Source organism: Pagrus pagrus (assembly GCF_965226575.1).
Source record: "Pagrus pagrus genome assembly, chromosome: 3".
Classification (NCBI taxonomy): domain Eukaryota; kingdom Metazoa; phylum Chordata; class Actinopteri; order Spariformes; family Sparidae; genus Pagrus; species Pagrus pagrus.
This window is the reverse complement of record NC_140187.1, coordinates 7,814,347-7,832,459: the sequence shown is the minus strand read 5'-3', so window position 1 is coordinate 7,832,459 and position 18,113 is coordinate 7,814,347. Positions and strand designations below refer to the sequence as shown.

The window sequence follows — 18,113 nt, the reverse complement described above, 5'->3', positions numbered from 1 at the left end:
GAAATAAGGAGTCCAATGGGGTGTGGGTAGATTAAGAGGACAGCAATGGAGGATGAGACAGAGGATGAAGATCAATGTGGGAGGAATGGCAGGAGAAAGGGAACGGCTCAGAGCAATGCAGAGGGAAAGGGGGCAGATAGAAAGAAATAAAATCAAAAGGGGCACAAAGAGACAGAGAAAGAGAGGAAAGACACTGTTAACATCCACAGAAGGACACAGGGAGAAAGAAGTCACGATGTCCTTCTTCAGAATCCAGGAAAGCAGTCTTATTTGGGCTCTGGACGGTTCATTCATTTAAAAGTGCCAATGGCGTTAGATCAATTGTTTCAGCATCAATACCACGACCCAGAGCCCTGCTGCTTTCCATTCTATCCCTCTGATTAAGAGCTGCAATGCCAGTAACAGCGGCACTGTCATTGTTAACATCTTGGCAATGCATTTGCACTAAAATACAAATATTTTTTTTGAGAACAGAAGGGATAGACAACATTATTTGAATGGATTCTGTAGAAGGAGAAGGAGAAACACAGTACATATGCATCTACTGTAGAAGATTGTGAGTGAATAGAAAGAGTGATAGGAAGGGAGTAAGTATTTAAAACAGCTGTGAAGAAGATTAAGTGTTGTGAGAAAATTAGGCATTAAGTGGTTTTAATAAGTCATAGATGTTCAAACATGTCGTACGTCATGTCAACAAAAAGGACGAGTTGTTTAATATTCTTAAATAAAAAAAACACTCAAGATTATTTATTAAGAAACTACTAACAAAACGTCTTTTCATATGATGTCATTCTTTTCTAAATGTAAGTCCTGAGCAATAAACTACAGCCATGTTCAGGACTGAAAGCCACCATGAATTTCTTATGAGAGGGTAAGATGGCAGAGTGAATTACCAAGGACACCGAGGCCGTGTCCTGTCTGTCACACACATGGTGGAGAGCAGAAAGGATTAAAGAGCAGAGCTACCGAGCAACATGAGACGCCTCCTCCTCTACTTGGGTGATGCTGTAGTCTGATCAGCTGCTCTTAATGCTACTCTACCTCAAGTGTAACTACTACAGGTGAGCGGCGGATGTTGAGGGAGCCATACCTGTGGGGGTGTAGGGGTAGAGGAGGGGCGACCGACAGGAGGCGTTGAATTCCTGCTCCCTGAACCCCCTGCCATGATCTCCTCTGTGATATCCCTGCCACCCTGATTGGGGTCACGGATACGGATCTGGGAGGACAATGGCACAAAAAAACAGACCTCACTAAAGCGCCCAAGTCTTAGAGCGACCAAGCCTCAGCCATATTTTGTGTAAGTCGTTCGTCAGCAGAGTTATAGACCAACAGGAGGTGGGTCTAAGTTTGGAATAAAACATCTGTTGTGCCCTGAAGTGTGTCCTCAAGTGAGCACTGTACTCAAAACAATATTGGTGTGTTCACAAGCAAGATGAAAGCGCTGCAGTGTCAGCTCAAAGGCAACAAAATTAGCAAATGTAAAGTCATATGACTGGTTTTGGGCCAAGCATTTTTGCAGAGTTTTTAAAACAGTAAAACTGATGTAGTGTCAGCGTTCTCTGATTAATTTATTAAATAAACAAACCTTATATTGAACGATTAAACTCCCTGTAAGGAAACATGTCAATTTCAATTTAATGTGGAGTATAATGTCATGTTGAATATCCCATCGGTGGGTAAGCGAACAGGTCACTGACACTTAAAGGTGTACTTTGTAACTTTGGGGAAGAAATCAGACTCAGAGGAGAAAGATTTTCATTGATTACTAAATAAACAAACTAAATAAACAAACTCTCTTTGTTTTCATGACTGAATAAACAGCACAATTTCATCGGACCTTATTTTCCTCTGAGAACAGCTTGTTTATTCAGTTATGTAAACAATAAATAATCTGAGTTAGTATTACTAGCTCATTAATGTTATAAATATTATGTGAAAAGTATTTCACTAGAGATCATAGAGACAACAAAATATAATCATTACACGCTTATGCAGGAGAATTTAAAGCTAAATCAAATCTTTACCTTTCTATTCAATTTATAAAGTAATTCACATTTAATGCAATAAAAACATATTTCAAAGAAGGGAAAACTGATCCTGTTACTCTCAACTGGAATAAGTGGGCAAAGTCCATCTGCTGATAAAGATTATATTGCATGATATGATGGAAAGCTGCAAACAGTTTCTAACTTCACTTTGAGGTGAGACTGTTTTGTAAGCTGTTGTTTTCAAGGTCAAAACTGAACGGTGAAGTTCAACTTTCAAGCCAATGTGAAAGGGAAGTTCTTAAATTGAAGCTCTAAATTTTTGACAACTGATGAAAATTGCCACTACACGGGTGTTAAAGGTGATTTACATTTACTTTCACTTTGCAAGCTTCCATGAAACTACTAAGATACTCACTGTTTTCTTCTCACGCTTGGCTGGTGGAGGTTGCTGTGGTGTAGGCACTATGATGGGGGGTGAGGGGGGGTACACAGTCTGTCCTGGGTAGTAGGGCGGGCCGGCTGTGGGAACGGGAGCAGGAACAGAGGGCGAGACAGGTGGGTGGTACCTGAGGGGGTCTGAAAATAATAAAGAAGAAAACACGTGTCAGGAAAAAACACTGATACACAAGCCTGATAGATTGTGCTACTGTATGGCGAAATCAGATTTTAAATGTGTTTTGGGTGCTGGAGCAGTACAACATGTGTGTCTGCATTCAATTAATGACTCACGATATGGGGCAGGGTACTCCCCCGGCCCTGGACCAGGATAGAAGGTTCCAGACCCTGGAGGCTGAACAGAATACTGCTGAGGAGGTCCCACGTAGGGCGTACTGTGACGATACTGCGAGTAAAGAGGGCAGAGAGACAGATTAACACATCATCAGTGAGACGAGGCAGATACTGTGAAAACAATTAAAAACTGCACACAATTGGCAGTGTTTATTTGAACAATTGGATTTTATTGAAGAGGTTTTAATTGTCTGTCTGTGAGATTTTAGATGCCTACATCAGTGTTTAAACTGCATTTCTACGAATCTGTCAAATCTAACGAGCACCAGCTGCAATCACAGAGCATTTCTTTGAGGTCTTTCAGCACAAGAAGAAAACAAGAACAGGTCAAAACCGGGGCTCAATCCCATTTCCAATTTTTACCCCTACCCCATGTTTTTAATCGGCCCCTTGCCCCTCAGAACGGAGTTGCAAGGGTAAGTGGTTGAAATCTACCTCTTCAAAATCCTTGAACATCATTAGTTGTCATGGCTTTAATGTAAACAGACGCAAACGGACATTTTGCAATATGCCGTCTTCAGCTGTGGTGATTTCTCTTGCGTTACTGTGACAATCCTGGTGGTATCACAATCCAATTTGCAATTTATTTGATGGAGATAGAAAAGTATGAATGCTCGATATTTGTTCACAATTTCAAGCTATCAATCAAGTGGTCAAATATAAAAACAACACCGACTCATTACCTGGTCGCTAACAGTGCTTTATAGGCTAACATTAGCAACCCATGCTCCTATCCTGCCAGTCTGCCGTGATATTGGAGGAGAGGTACCAAATGCAGCAACTTTGCTGCTGGACTGAAGTTAAATTCCAGGCATCATTATATTTGTGCAAAAATTGAAGCGCAAACATTGTTTTGCGGGGGTTGTTATGTAATGTTTCGTTCTGGACTATTTCATGGAATGGTGTCGAAACTTTCTGGAGTCTAGCCGTTCCTCTGTTTCCAGTCTTTATGCTAAGATAAGCCAACCGATTATTTCTTTAATCAGTTAAATCTAACCAGTAGCAGCTGCAGCTTTCTCAGTAATCAACAACTGCTGAAGAAATTCTGAAATTAAAATACTTTTGCTTAACTTGAAACAAGGACAAAGCCTAATTCAGATTTTCAGAATCTGTGCTCATTTTAATAAATTCAAACTTACGTGCTCACACAACTAAACTGAGGTACAGAACAACAACTTGAGTTGAGTGTGTGTCACCTGTGGGATGTAGTACTGTGCAGCCTGTGGAGAAGGGAAAGGCATGGGTGCCATGGTCATCATGATTGGTTGGTTAGTTGGGTAGACAGCCGCTGTTGGGGTCTGCGAGCCGGGCCGTATGGAGGGTGTGTTCGTAGGGATGGTGGGCCTCGCAGTCTGCATCTGAGTCCGCTGGAAAAACTGAAAGCAACAACAAAAGACATTGAGTACTATCTCTTTTCGGCATGTCGCCACGCTTTAACTAACATACAAACCAAGTGACGGTTTTTGGATGTCTTCACTGTATGACCGACACATTTCTCACAGTGAGAAGACAGACAGACAGACAGACAGACAGCCCTGGTGTTTATCAGCAGCTTGAAAAATTGCTGCAGACCATTCAGACCGTTACATAAAAAAAACAATCAGAGGGATGGAAGACAGAATGATTTACAGGCAGACATGCACAATCATATTCTTCTTTCAAATCCATCTATAATCACCCCACAATCTCCTCCACGGATTGCTTCACTAAACACCTCTAATATCTGGATTTTATATTGTAACTGGTGGGCAATATTAGGAATCAGATGATTGACATCACTTTTTGGACACTTTGGTCCTAAATTTTTCCTCCTACAAAACATCTAATCAGCAGCTGTAAAAGCATGAATGAGCAATTTATGTCCGAAATAGAAATCCATGGCATGTAATCAGTGGACTAAAGAGCGAAACGTCTCAATTCCTCCTGGCATTCAAAACCTTCACAGCCAACGTCCTTTACAGGGTTCATATACAAATGTATACAAAGCGGTGGATCATTTAGTTTTAGGTTTGGAAAGGTTTCACTGACTGACTGGAGTCTGGGTACAGAACCTTTGTGGTATCTTGATCTGAATATTCAGAATATTTCTTTTGATCTTGAGCTATTTCTTTGCAAATTTTTTCTTTGTTTAAATCAAATTCTTAATGTCGTATTACCTCCGCCAAAGAGGTGTTGTTGTCACTGGTTTGTTTGTTGGTTTGTCAGGAGGATTACACAAAAACTACTGATCGGACCACAAAACTTGGATGGGATGGATCCCAGCCCAGAACAGACCCCATCAACTTTTGGTGCTTTCTTTATCGTTGCAGCATTTTCATTTCTTTTCATTTCTTAAAACATGGATCGTGATGACAAAAAGTAGGTGTATTTAGGTGGCAGGTATCCATGAGATGATATTTATGGGCCTTGGTGAAGGTATGCGCTCTACTGAGTGCCATTCCAGTTTTTAATGTATTTCCAAGGTGGTAATATGGGTATATCAATACAATATGGTATATCAATGATCTTGCCTTGCCTAAACGCACAGTATAGTGCTATTAAAAGACAAAAGCAGAACTTGACAGTAAAAGGCTGTTTTCACAAACATTGATGAAGGTGTAAATTTTTGTGTGCTCATTAAAAATCTCATTTGAAAGAGGCCGACCCACGAGCATGATTTGTGTCATCACAATTGGTTTGGAAGCCAATATTCAGCATGCACATTTTTATACTGCCTTCAGTGCACACCACTGAGAAGTGAGGGGTCTGTGTGCCTGTGAAGCAGGTAAACATTTTAAATGAAATATAATTGCATAATCATAGATCCAGGATTCTTTTAATGAGGGAGAAGGAACAGATGCCATTTTAAGGATTTTAATGTTGTAATTATACCTTCTTTTCCTGCAAAAACCACGTTAGAGAACTTTTTTGTATGTGTGGAGGGGATCTTTAACTACTTTTAACTAGAAGGAGAATCTCTGAGACGCTTGTTAATCAATTTTTCCTGTGGTTGGATAAGCAACAACTCTGGAGTGTTTTTAAAAGACAAAGAACAGAGGTTACGGATACGGTTAAAAAGGATTAGCCAAAGTGTAAATTTCATTACTTCTTGTTTTTTTATGTTTTCCAACATTTGAGCTCTTTCTTTTTCTTATTTTGGCCAGTCTGTCCGCACTGTGAAAAAGCTACACCAGACTCCACAGCTGTAATAAATAAAAACTCTTGGACTGCTGAAAGACTTCAAATACCTCTTTTTGTGCCCGAGCAGCCTGGCCAACCTTGTTCTGACTGTGTGACACACAGCATGGCCCCTTTTCAACGGGCAGCAATATGGCCTTTTCTCATGAATCGCAGAGCGCACAAAACTTACCCGTAGCCACTGCAGCTACAATGACTTCTATAAAGCCGTTTGTCCAAAGTTCAATATTGGATGGGCTTTGTGTTTAGACGGGCCCTGAAGAAAGACCACTATCAACAGCTGTGTCTGACTTCCAAACACCCCGAGCTCAAGCTGGGATACCCAACCACAGTCACAGAGTGCTCCAGTGAAGGAGAGCAGAATAAACAATGCTGTAAAACCCTAAAAATACCCATGAGGGAAATCACCTTTACCATAATAAATCAGGTTCAACGGTTTTTATTGTAAAAAGCCCTGTGGAAATCTGGGAAACAACCAGGAAACTGTTCATTAGCAGCTACCCGAAGATGGTCTCGGTGTAATTGCTGGCAAAGCAAGAAATGTGAGTCAACAGACAAAACAACTTTTAAACCCTGTCTACAAAAACAGTGCTTGAAACAATCACTGAAAACAATATGTGGTTTCTGCAACAACACTGAAACCACAGGTATTTCCAGTGGGCATCTACAAAATAATATCCAAAATTACACATTTCCAGTGGTCGAATGCAACGGAGTATACTTACTTATACTTAAGTACAGTGATAGGTGTACTTTACTTGAGTATCACTACACTTGTTACTCCACTACATTTGTCTGACAGCTTTAATTACTTTTCAGATTACAATTTTTAACACGCTTTCTGCCAAGTGAAAACTCTGTATCCCCAAATTTGATGCTTTTGAATTTTTCTATTAAACTGAAGGATAATGTGTTCCTTCATGTGTTGAGAAAATTCTCCCTCTTAAGCTAAATAAACTCTTTTAAACCCTCTTGGATTAACATGAAGATGCATCACCAGAAGGACGAAAACAGGCTGTGTTTCTGAAGTCATGAAAAGTTGACTTTTTTTAGAGATGCAATCACAGGACAGCAACGCTGCAAACATATGATGATCTTCTAGAATATGATGCATTGCTGTAGATAAAACTACCCAACAGTAAATGAAGTGGTTAAAATAAGCTCAACCTTAAAACATCTACAGTTAAATACAACATACACAATAAAAAGGTGCAATATGTAAGAAATGGCCACCTGTTGAATTCATATCACCTGAGTAACCGCTGCAAACTGTAGCTGCTGGTAGCTAGTAAGCTTGGTTAGCCGTGTAGCTAGCAGTTCAGACTGTGAGCTCGGAGTACCAGGGGACTGTTGGGTTTTTTCATTGCCAGCACTAGAGTTTTGGACCTGGACAGGCAGGACTTGCTGGTTAGGATGCTAAACATGCCTTGCAACACAATATATAGAGGTCTTAATGTCAAAACTGTTCCTTTCCTTCCCATTCTGGTGATAAGGTTTGGATGTTTTCAAACAAAATTCTTACATACTGCACCTTTTATGCAGCAGTATTATTAATCCAAAAACATCCGTTATAATAGTAATTTTATTATATAATATGTCCTTTTGATAATTTCATTACATTTTGCTGGCAATACACATTTTAACTAAAGTAAGGTTTGGATGCAGAATGTTTAAAACATTCAAAGATTTACTCAAATTATCAACAGAATATCAAGAAACAACAGTATTGAAATTATGTCAAAGACGTCTGTGTGTTGTGTTGCAGCGATGTCCACTGAAGTTAGCATGCTAACCAGCTAGCCTGACCCATCCTGTCTTCTAATACCACTTTGTACCTAAGGAGGCAAAAGTCTGCACCCTGTAGCTTCAGCTAGGAGATGTTTGTGTGCAGCAAATTCGCCACGTTCCACAAGTGCTCTGTTTTTTTTTAAAGTAAAATAACAAAATGTCAGAAAAAGAAATATTCTTACATCTGCTTTCTTTACTAAACAGAAGTTATTTGCCCCGTTAATTCATCTAGAACACACTTCATTAAACCCGACAGAAACGAGGCCAAATCCTACATCTTGCACCTTTAAGTAATGGATGTGAATACGTCTGCCACCACTGCATATTTCCAACAGGTGGTAGACTTTTTCAAACAGACAAAAAAAGGGAACTTAAAAACCACTTATCTTGGGGAGCAATATACAGTATCTTTCATTCTGCATGCTGTTCATTAAATTGTGCAAGCTAACTAAAGATGAGTAATGAATGGAACAAAAAAATGACAAAACTACAAACTAAAAGGTCCAGTAATGATCCTCTTAAGATAAAGAGAGAAGACATGGGGATGCAATGATGATTAAAGACCTCTCTACTGAGCATACACTGTGGTGAAAATGAGGGGGGTGTGCAGGGGTAAAAGTTAGGAGGGGTGGGATCATTTCAAGGTGATCCTCATCATGCCATGCAGGTCTGCAGAGACACAGAGGGAAGTGTTACCTGGATGGGCCTGAATCCTCCCTTGAGTATTGAAAGCAGGAAAGAGAGAAAAGCCAATGGGAGACTGAAGCCTCAATACAAGAAACAAGCAGGCAATCGCTCACCCACACACATCAAGACAGGAAACTACCCAATTATTTCCATATACCTGACACAGTACCTTTTCCTAAGCTGCTTTGATTGACTGAAATAACTCATACAATAGCAAAGAACCTCATAGTGAGAGCTGATTTATCATTGAGTGGGTGGTAGAGCGGAAAAAAGCTTTAAAGTCACATCAGCATTTTTACTCGCGGCACACATTTCCGCGTGCACATGGGACTTTCTCCCCCAAACACGCACTTCAAGAGGTATTTCCTTTCTCCAAGTGTGCAGCCTGTGTGCCAGTCTACCTTTGCCAATTTAGCTTTTTCCAGCCCCATTGAGAACTGGCTGTCACCTACGACAATGACTTAGCCACGGGGATGAATGCTGAGGGCTGAACAGGGAGAGTTACAGACATCCTTCAATCTTAAGGAGCTGATAGGTGTCACTTCACTGCCCTGATAGTCCAGCTGAATCATAGAGATGAAATAAATCTCTGCTTTTGGTGGAAACTTTTTGTGCTCTTGGGAGATGTGGATTATTTTGTAATACACACACACTAAACTCAGGCTGATGACTGATCTTTACTCTACTCGAACCACTTCAACCTTTATGAAATAGTCTTTATCTCGTCTTTTTTCTAGCATCATGATGCAGTGTGAATCCGAGCTGGAAGGATTTGTCAATTAATTTAATTGTCTAGTGGTTCAAAGGTGGAAATGCTGACCTAAATGCACAGTATATATTAAGATCTTTCGACTGTGTGACATTTCCACTGTCCCAAGCATCTCAAAGGACACACTCAGGGGTAAAACTCAGATTAATAGAGTTATTTACGCTCTGAACAGTTCTCTGGAGGAAACAACAGTTGTTTGTTTAAGCGTCAACTCCATCGTCATCGTCATCTCCACTGGTTTTGACCTTTTGGTTCACACACATACACACAAAAGCTGTGTTTCAAACCCAAAGTAGTCAGTTACACTGATAAGTGGAGGAGGAAAACATAATAATGATGATCCTTGTTTGGAGACAGACTTATGTTTTTGGCCAAATGAATTCATTTTCTGATCTCTATGTAGCCTTTGCTGTGCATCGAGTGTGTTTCAGGGGGACAATGGCTGTTTTCTCCACTAGTATAAAAGGCCACTGTTCCCCTTCATCTGCTTTCCGACTCCACTTCCGTGGTGGCACAAGAGGATCCCAGCGCCGGTTTGTGACAGCCAGAGCATGCACTTGTATGTGTGTGAGTGTGTGTGTATGTGTGTAGACACTAATGTCGGCAAACACACCCGACACACTATGACACCATTCTATTAATAGTCTGTTAAAAATGTGTCCACACAGAAGGGTCCAGAAGGTGAGCACGTTAGACAACAAGTTACACGGGGTGATCTTGGCAACCTGAGGTGTGAATAACACATCAGTCTTAAAAGTCGACAGCTGTGTGAATCATTACAGTGTGAAATCAATAAACATAACAGGAAGTCACGTGGGCTGAATGTCAGGAGGCAGATGTGGCTAAGACTCCACCAGGTAATACACAAAACATCAGAAACACTGCGCTACCAGACAAAAAACACATTAACATGCCCTTCATAATCTGATGACACTGGAGTCAACTGCCGAACAGGATCCAGAGTGTAATCTACACAAGTGTCAGCCACAGACACACACACACACACACACAGTTCCAGTTCCTGACTCTGTCCTGGACTACAGCCTACCTGACAACTGACTACTATCACTTATCACTTGGTCTTGTTTGTCCCTGGAGCACATTTTCCATTTAAAAATTCCTGTCACGATTTTGATTCTGAAACGAAAAGATTTTTTCTTCTGCGCTGGCTGCCTGCTTCAAACTCCCATTAATAACACACTGCTCGTGTGATCAACTTTATCTTAGAAAATCTGAATTTTGTGTTTTAGAAAACAGAATAATCAGCATCTCAGGACTATTTCTTAGAGGCGTCTGTGTCCCTGTGGAGTTTAGTTTGTAGATGTGGTTGTGAGGAAATCTAGATCATAAAGTTTTCACCGCAAAAAAACAATGAAACAGCCAATTTAATTAGTAGTACCTTGGTGTAATTACTAGAAACAAATGAGACTATGGTCTCATGAGTCTGACAGACTGAGTCACACAAGCATGGAAATAATTGTCCCTATTTCTGTTTTTTGGCATAAAGTCATCTTTAACACAGCAAAATATCCTCCAGCGCTAGTCTGATTGTATATAACGCCTATAAATCGGAGGCCAGCAACACTGATGCTTTAAAAAGAGTCACTTTCAAATATCAAATTGATGATGTTTAGATGACAAGCTGCTGTCAGCCACTAGGAGAACGCCTTTATCCTTTTAGATAAGCAAACATCTTACAACATACTCTTCTGCTAAGATTGTCATTTCATCCTTAGAGGATGATTCTCCTAATTTTTCAGAGATGCTGTCAAGTATTAGGGCATATATTACATTAAATATACTTTAACGTTTTGGTTTACATATATACACAGACTAAATCTTTTCTCTTTGTTTAACTGTAATGAAGATCAATGTTTTGTTATGTTAAATGCTGTGTAATTAAAACCCATATACATATCAAAGTAAAAATGTGAATTATGAACTAAATGTGATTATCAAACCCTTGCAACAGAGATATGTAACGGAGGTGGGATATTTTGCAGGTTAACAATAAACTTTATTGTTTAAAATGACACTTGAAAAATGAAACTTCATTTCATTTAATAATTAAAACGTATCCCAAGCATCTTTTTCTGCATTATAATCACTAAAAGAAAGTTTTACTATTTTAATATTATATTAAAGTTTTAATATACAACTAGCTGAACCCAGTGCAAAATCTGAAATTTAACACTCAACTTGACGTCACTGGCTTACAACACTGTAAGACCGGGCTATATATTCCCTATGGCTGAACCAATTGAATGGTGAAACAGCAGCAAAACGTCTGAGCTAGAAACCTACATGCTAAAAATGACACATTACCCTAACCATAACCTGGTCACTAATGGTACAAACCTAAAGCAGCTAGCAGCTCTAACCACTTCTTGTGCATGTATTTAGCCATTTTAATGCCAGGGCTCACCTCCACACATTCAAATGTTCTACCTAAACAAGCCGACACCATTTTGCAGGACCACCATTACTGCATACTGTGCTTCCTACTGTTTGCACCGCCCAAGATGATTGTGATTGGTTTAAAGAAATACACACAAGCCAGAGCGTTTTTTCCTTCTATAGCAGAACAACAATGGGTGCAGCCAGTCCTTTCTGCTCCTGCTCTGGAACAGTAATGTGAAGATAGATCTGGCAATGCAAGACTAATCGTTTTATAATTGCATCCTAGCCCGTAGCTATTGAAAGGTACCAAGAGATTTCCACCCCTAATAATCACTCAGACAAATATATAAAACTAAGGAATCCTGGGAGAACGACATGAGGATATATCCTGTGGAAAAACAGATACTTGTTCCACTCAGAGCTCAAGCACGGGACACCCTAGAGCTTCATTGCATCTAAACCTGATAAGGAACTATTAAATACCAATTAAATTCTTGGAATGAACTAAGATCAGTCTCACCATAAAAATAAACATGAATAGTGCGAGAACACACCCGACAGGAAACGGCTCTGTGCACCTGGCTGGATATCTTGATTTAATAGCGGCATGCTCAGAAAAAAATCCCACGATAATTAAAACCTCTTTAACTACATCCAAGATACTTGAAGGCTTTTCGAATCTGAGACTTTTTTAAGGAACAGCAGACGCCCCACAAACAGCCTTTTTGCCAGCAGGTACCAGCAAACTGCTTTGATGATGATGATGCGAGAGAGGGAGCAGGAGGGGCGTTCAGCGGGGGTAAATTACCTGATGGTGGGTTGGTCGTGGGCCCGTAGCAAACTGGTGGGGGAGGGAGGAGAGGTCCAGCAAGGAGATTTGAAGCAGTGATGGCAAAGCGGGGGGAGAAGAAAGAGCATAAGAGAGAGACACAGAGATAAGATGAGCGATGAAGGCAGATGCTTGAAAAATACAGTACAGAACCACAGAGCAACAAAGCTTTAAAAGGCACACGGCAGCGCTCAGCTCAGGTCCAAGTGTGTGTTTGTAAATAACAGCTGGCTTTAAGTACAAGACGGCTGCATCGGGACAGCATAGAGATTTTGATGCATAATTGTCAAACACAGAAAAAAATACAATGTGTAGTATAATTAGGGCTGCAACTAACGATTATTTTCTTTGTCAATTAACCTGCTGATTATTATAAGCCAAAAGTGACGTCCCCAAATGTCTTGATTTATCCACAACCCAAAGATATTCAGTTTACTGTCATAGAGGAGGACAGATACAGGATTCAGAGAATTTTGACTTCTTTCGTCCATGAAATATTACTCAAACAGATTAATTGATTATCAAAATAGTTGAGGATTAATTTAATAGTTGACAACAAATCGATTAATCGTTGCAGCTCCATTCCAGTATTTTACGTGGCAACACTGTACACACTGACCGCGGTCTTTATCTACTGATGGGGGCTGGGCAGGAGCCAGGCATCATTAATAAATAATGTTTACTTGATGTGTGTGTGTGTATAGAGAGAGTCAATATTATATTAGGATTTTTTTTATTATTAATTTGTTTTTTGCAAGACTTGGTGTGGTGGGATTTTTCACAGAAGGTGTTAGCTACCTTTCAGTGGTCCTTGAAGGGAAAAAATGTGAGCGATTGTCAGCAACAAAATTAGCTTTATTTCATCGTTTCTTATTGGAAACAATTAAATAAAAGCAGCACGATCGCGTCCAACATTGCATCATATCAGGTGTTTAGATGCTGTTACAACACAGTGCGAGATATTTCCTCACTGCCATGAACAGACTGATGATATTCACCATTTCAGGAGCTCTATTATGTTGCTTCTACACACAACATCCCTCCATCACTAACTCAATGAAACGTTCACAGTAAAAGGCACAAACTGTTTGTGTACTTGAAAGCAGGTGAGCTGTAAATCTACAGACCAGAGGGACACTCACCGGGCGACTTTGTGGCTGTGCATTCATTGGCTGTGTCTGGGGAGAATACACTAAAGGGGCAGAACCAGCATTTTGTCCAGGGTTGTATGGAGACTGTCAAAAGACGAGAGGCAAAGAGACAAAGAGAGGGAGAAGGTTCATTACAAACAGACCAGAAACTGTACAGCAAGTCATTTCATTAAGACATTTCACAGTAACAGTACACCAGGCATCACAGCATTACTTTGCTTTGGATGTTGCTGGGAGAAAATGTTTTCGATTGGGGTTTATGTTCTGTGCACAGATAATTGGTACCCTCAAGGACTGCAAATCCTGTGTTCCTTTACTCTTCATCTAGTGTGCAGCGGAGCTCGGCAGAGGTGGGTTTAAAAAGATCTGCTTGCTCTTCCTCAAGCTGCTGCTGGTGCTGCTGTGATAATTTCAGTTTTAGCTGGCTGACAGGACTATCTATAGAAGGAGAGACGAGAGCTGCTTTCGGGAGAGGCAATGGGCCATTAGGCTATAGCGGTAAAGAGGAAGAGTAAGATTCCTGGGAAGCAGAGTCACATTCTCCCAGAGAGGCTGAGTCACGCAGTCAACATATTTATGAGTGAGAGCAGCCAGAGATGGCAGCATCACAGCAGCATCATAGTCTCACTGTGATTCTGTCCTTATGATAGGGCTGCAACCAATGATCTCTAGATCAATTGATTCAGCATGTAGTCAATAAAATCTCAAAAAAAATGTGAAGAAACGCTCATTTCAATTTCCAAAGGGCCAAAGTGACGTCTTCAAATGCCTTTTGTTGTCCAACCAACAGTCCAACACCCAAGGACTCCTCATTTACGGTCATGACTGACAATGAACAGCAGCAGCTCGTTACATTTAAGAAACTGGAAAAGCAAATGTTTGACATTATTACTTACTTCATGGATTATCAAAATAGTTGGATCTTAATTTTCTTTCAAGCTCTATGATTAACCCTTAACTTTTGAACCACTAATCCGATCCATATGCTTTGAAAACTCATGTAAAGCTCAGTTTCTCAGCTCAATGAAACCAACCGTTTCTTCCTCTGGGCCAACGGGCAATGGTTGAAGCCAAGCTGCTTTTGTTGTTCATGTTTAATGGATAATATAATTCTGTGGGACAAGTCAGTCTTGTTTCAGAGTCCTCTGTTATGATTTAATAACCTTTGTAACAACTCTTTAAACTTTTCTGAACCCATCTCCATGGTCAGTAAATGAAATATAGCATTACACCTGTTTTCACTGAAAAAGCTGAGGATAATATTATAATAAATGGCTCTAACAAATAAACAAAACTTCTTGAGGGTCCGTCAGCGTTCACAGTAATAAAAAGAAAATTCAACCACCTTAAAAGATTCTAGTAAAATTACACATTCTGACTGATACTTTAGGTTCTCCTGAATCAAATGATGTATAACACTTGATACTGACTGCTAGAATAGGCCAGGAAAAACTAAATAAACACAGGGGAGTCAGGGTTTGATGGTTGAGCTATTAGCCTTTTACAGTTAATCTTTCTTCCCATCATGCTCGCCTCTGGTTTATATCTGTTGTGTTTTGGTCCTCTGATTTCTTTCATTGCCCTTTATCATCTCCATCGCATGCGTATGGACCTCACTGTAGCTCTAAACAGAGAACACAGTCACGGTTAGATTTCCTAATGACCGTGCTTCTGCCCTTAATCCTGGTAGTATACAGGATTTTACACCCACAGCCCCTTATAGCGAACTCCCAATCTTGATTAATTATTTCCGATGTTGACTTTTTACAGAGCTTTTACCCGAAGAACCTTAGTCTAAACAGGACAGGCAATGCTTTTAAATGTTTAACTGAAGATCTTGAAGCTTTGCAGGAGACTTTTTTCAGCTGCAGGCTCAGAAATCTGACTCTAATATGTAACCATGTGGTTAGTACCACAACCTTACAGCGATAGGGTGCTGGGCTCAAACCCTCAGCTCACTTGAGTTTCCTCCAAGTTCTCTGCTTTCCAACATTAGTCTTCAAGCATATCAGGTACCGCATAAAAGAGGAGTGCAGTACAATAGATGCATGTTTATCTATAGGAACCAGTGCAGAGATTGGTCTATTTGGATTTCATTAAAACAATACACACATGGCTTACTGCTGTATTATGAAAGTAGTGAAAACAACAAGAACAAGAAAATGAAACGTGTAAAAAGTTGATAAAAACAACACAGGTTAGGGGTGGGCAATTTTTGCAGAATTAATATACTGTATATATTTTCACAGCATTATCTTTAAGCAGATGTTTTAAAATTAAATGATTCAAATCCAGAGTTAAAGTTAAAATTATGTTCTTATTTCTTTTCTTTCTTATTTCCTAGAACTTTAATCCCACAGTTAGAAAATGTATTTTTTCTCAAGTGTTTAAGGTTTTGCAAAAAATTGTTTTCATTCAGTTATACATAGAAAACAGAAAATATCTTTGTGAAATTTTGCAACAGTCATTCTAATTGCAAAATTGGTCTAAATGAGCTTTCCATTTCAATCATCATAATCCAAGCAGGATCTGCAATTCTCCCTGTAATATCTTTACCTGTAACCCTGCCTAGATGTGCACATCTGAAGAAAGTAAAAAAACAACACTTAAAAGGTTAACTCCATCAATTCTACACATTAAAGCGTGTTTACAGGTCTTTGGGAGTACTACTGTATATGTGAAAAGTGGTATAAAGCCTTTTGTGGCTCCAGAGAAGCTGCAAGTAATCTGGTAAATTGCCTTCAGTGATGTCATTGAAGTTGCATTGTGGGTAATGTAGGCGCCAAGTGCTGAAAAACAATCCATTGGTCTAGCATTTCACTCCTACAACACTGTTGGACTCATCATGGACAGATACCACCATTTTTCTCCCACACATTCTACTTCCTGTACAAAACCAAATGTTATCGAATCTTGACCTTTTGAATTTAACGTCAAATCAAATGGATTTGGATGATGGTGACACTCCTAATGAATTCTTGTGCCGAACTGTCGCCCAGCCCTAACATAAGTCATAAAGAGCAAGCAGATGAATGGACAGATGGAATATGAATATGCAGAGAGGATGACGGCGGACACAGTGACAACTCACCCCTCCACCTGCCTCCCAGCCCTTAGGGTAGCGATATGGGGAAGCTGTGGGTACCTGAGAGAGCGCCGGGGAGTGGGCATGACCGGGCGGGGTGCCCGCCAAGCTAGGGTGTCCCTTTGTGATGTCGTGAGCAGTGTAAGGAGGGCCAGCGTGCCTGGGTACCTGCATCACAGAGGAGAGAAAGGTTCGAATGAGATATTATGTCAGACTGATGCACATAGACACACTGATGTAGACTAGGAACAGCAGAGGCAGGATTCCACAGGTCATTAGTCTACCCTCCTGCTGAGGAATGTAAATTAAGCGCTCAGGCTGGAGGATTAGCCCCTGTATGTGTGCAGAGGTGAAGACTTGTACTGTGCATGGGTGTTGAAGCCTGCTGGGGTTGGCTAAGACTGGCCTCTTCTGCTGTCTGCTGCGCCAAACTACGCTGTGCAAGGATGTCCAGGCCTCACATGGCAAAAATGGGTCAAGTAATCATATTATGATCCCACTTATCTGTGATAGATAAAGTGCACCTGGTACAACAGATACAACCGAGTCATGCTGAACAAGCCTCGTCGATATGGGTCAACAAAAGGTTCCAGGTAGGCACCAGCCGAGCAAACAGTAACGGGAAAAGATGAGATTTGACTCGGCTCTCAGCCCGAGTGTGGCAGGATGGGCCTTGGCTGCTGCAGCTATGGGCTGGCACCACTGCAAGTGCTGCTTGTTGCTGCAGCAGGCCCGAGACACGAGGGAACGAGACAGGATACTGCAGGAGGAGAGCAGGAGGCAGATACTGAGACAGCCTGCAAAGATGGGCTCTGTCTCTGGAGACCCTTTTTTCTTCCTCTCTACACAACCTGACCATTAAGAGCTGCAAAAGCAGAACTAACATTTAAAAGCCAACATCTCTAAATTAGATTATGTTTAAATCTACCCGGTACAACAGGGACTATTCTGTACAGCTTCTATAGTACCAGTCCCCTCTGCATCTCTCCATCTTCTCTGTGTGGCCCACTTCCCTCAGATGACCTCGGATAAAGCAACTAATCTAGCTGCTGTTGCCAGGGGAGGGGCCTGCTCTGCTTCAGGCGAGTGACTGATTCTGAGGACATACAGAGTGATGGGATGGGGGATGGGAGGCGAGCGGCTGTATAGGAGCTGTACATGAGGCGGAGGGGGAAAAAAAAAAAAAAAAGTACAAACCAAACCGTCCACTGCACAGACCGAATGTTTCATGCCATGGGCACGGTTTATTTCCACCAGTGTCGTCATTGTTACAGCCTAACGCTTTTCAGAGCTAGAAAATCTCATAAAACCAGCAGGGTTTCCAGTTGTGTTGTGTTACAGCAGATAATTAAGGTCACATCTTCAAACAGTGACTTTGCTTGACCGTACGTCCACTTTTCAGAAACGTTTTCATCACTGTGAACATCCTCTTTGTGGTGTCAAGTAATCA

General features: G+C 40.7%; 1 protein-coding gene across 9 annotated transcripts in view; it reads right to left on the bottom strand.

Moving 5' to 3' along the window:
- Positions 1-18,113, bottom strand: part of eif4g3a (eukaryotic translation initiation factor 4 gamma, 3a) — a 59,622-nt gene that overhangs the window by 27,630 nt on the left and 13,879 nt on the right. For 4 of the 9 annotated variants that reach the window (XM_084349674.1, XM_084349675.1, XM_084349680.1 and 1 more), the window contains 8 exons: positions 16,670-16,831; positions 13,570-13,662; positions 12,407-12,439; positions 8,439-8,459; positions 3,974-4,153; positions 2,718-2,829; positions 2,404-2,564; positions 1,091-1,225 (listed from right to left, as the gene is read on the bottom strand). In XM_084349674.1, the coding sequence (XP_084205800.1) occupies positions 1,091-1,225; positions 2,404-2,564; positions 2,718-2,829; positions 3,974-4,153; positions 8,439-8,459; positions 12,407-12,439; positions 13,570-13,662; positions 16,670-16,831 (897 nt within the window). The remainder of the gene's footprint in view (positions 1-1,090; positions 1,226-2,403; positions 2,565-2,717; positions 2,830-3,973; positions 4,154-8,438; positions 8,460-12,406; positions 12,440-13,569; positions 13,663-16,669; positions 16,832-18,113) is intronic. The other 5 variants (XM_084349677.1, XM_084349676.1, XM_084349682.1 and 2 more) reach the window with 3 other exon arrangements.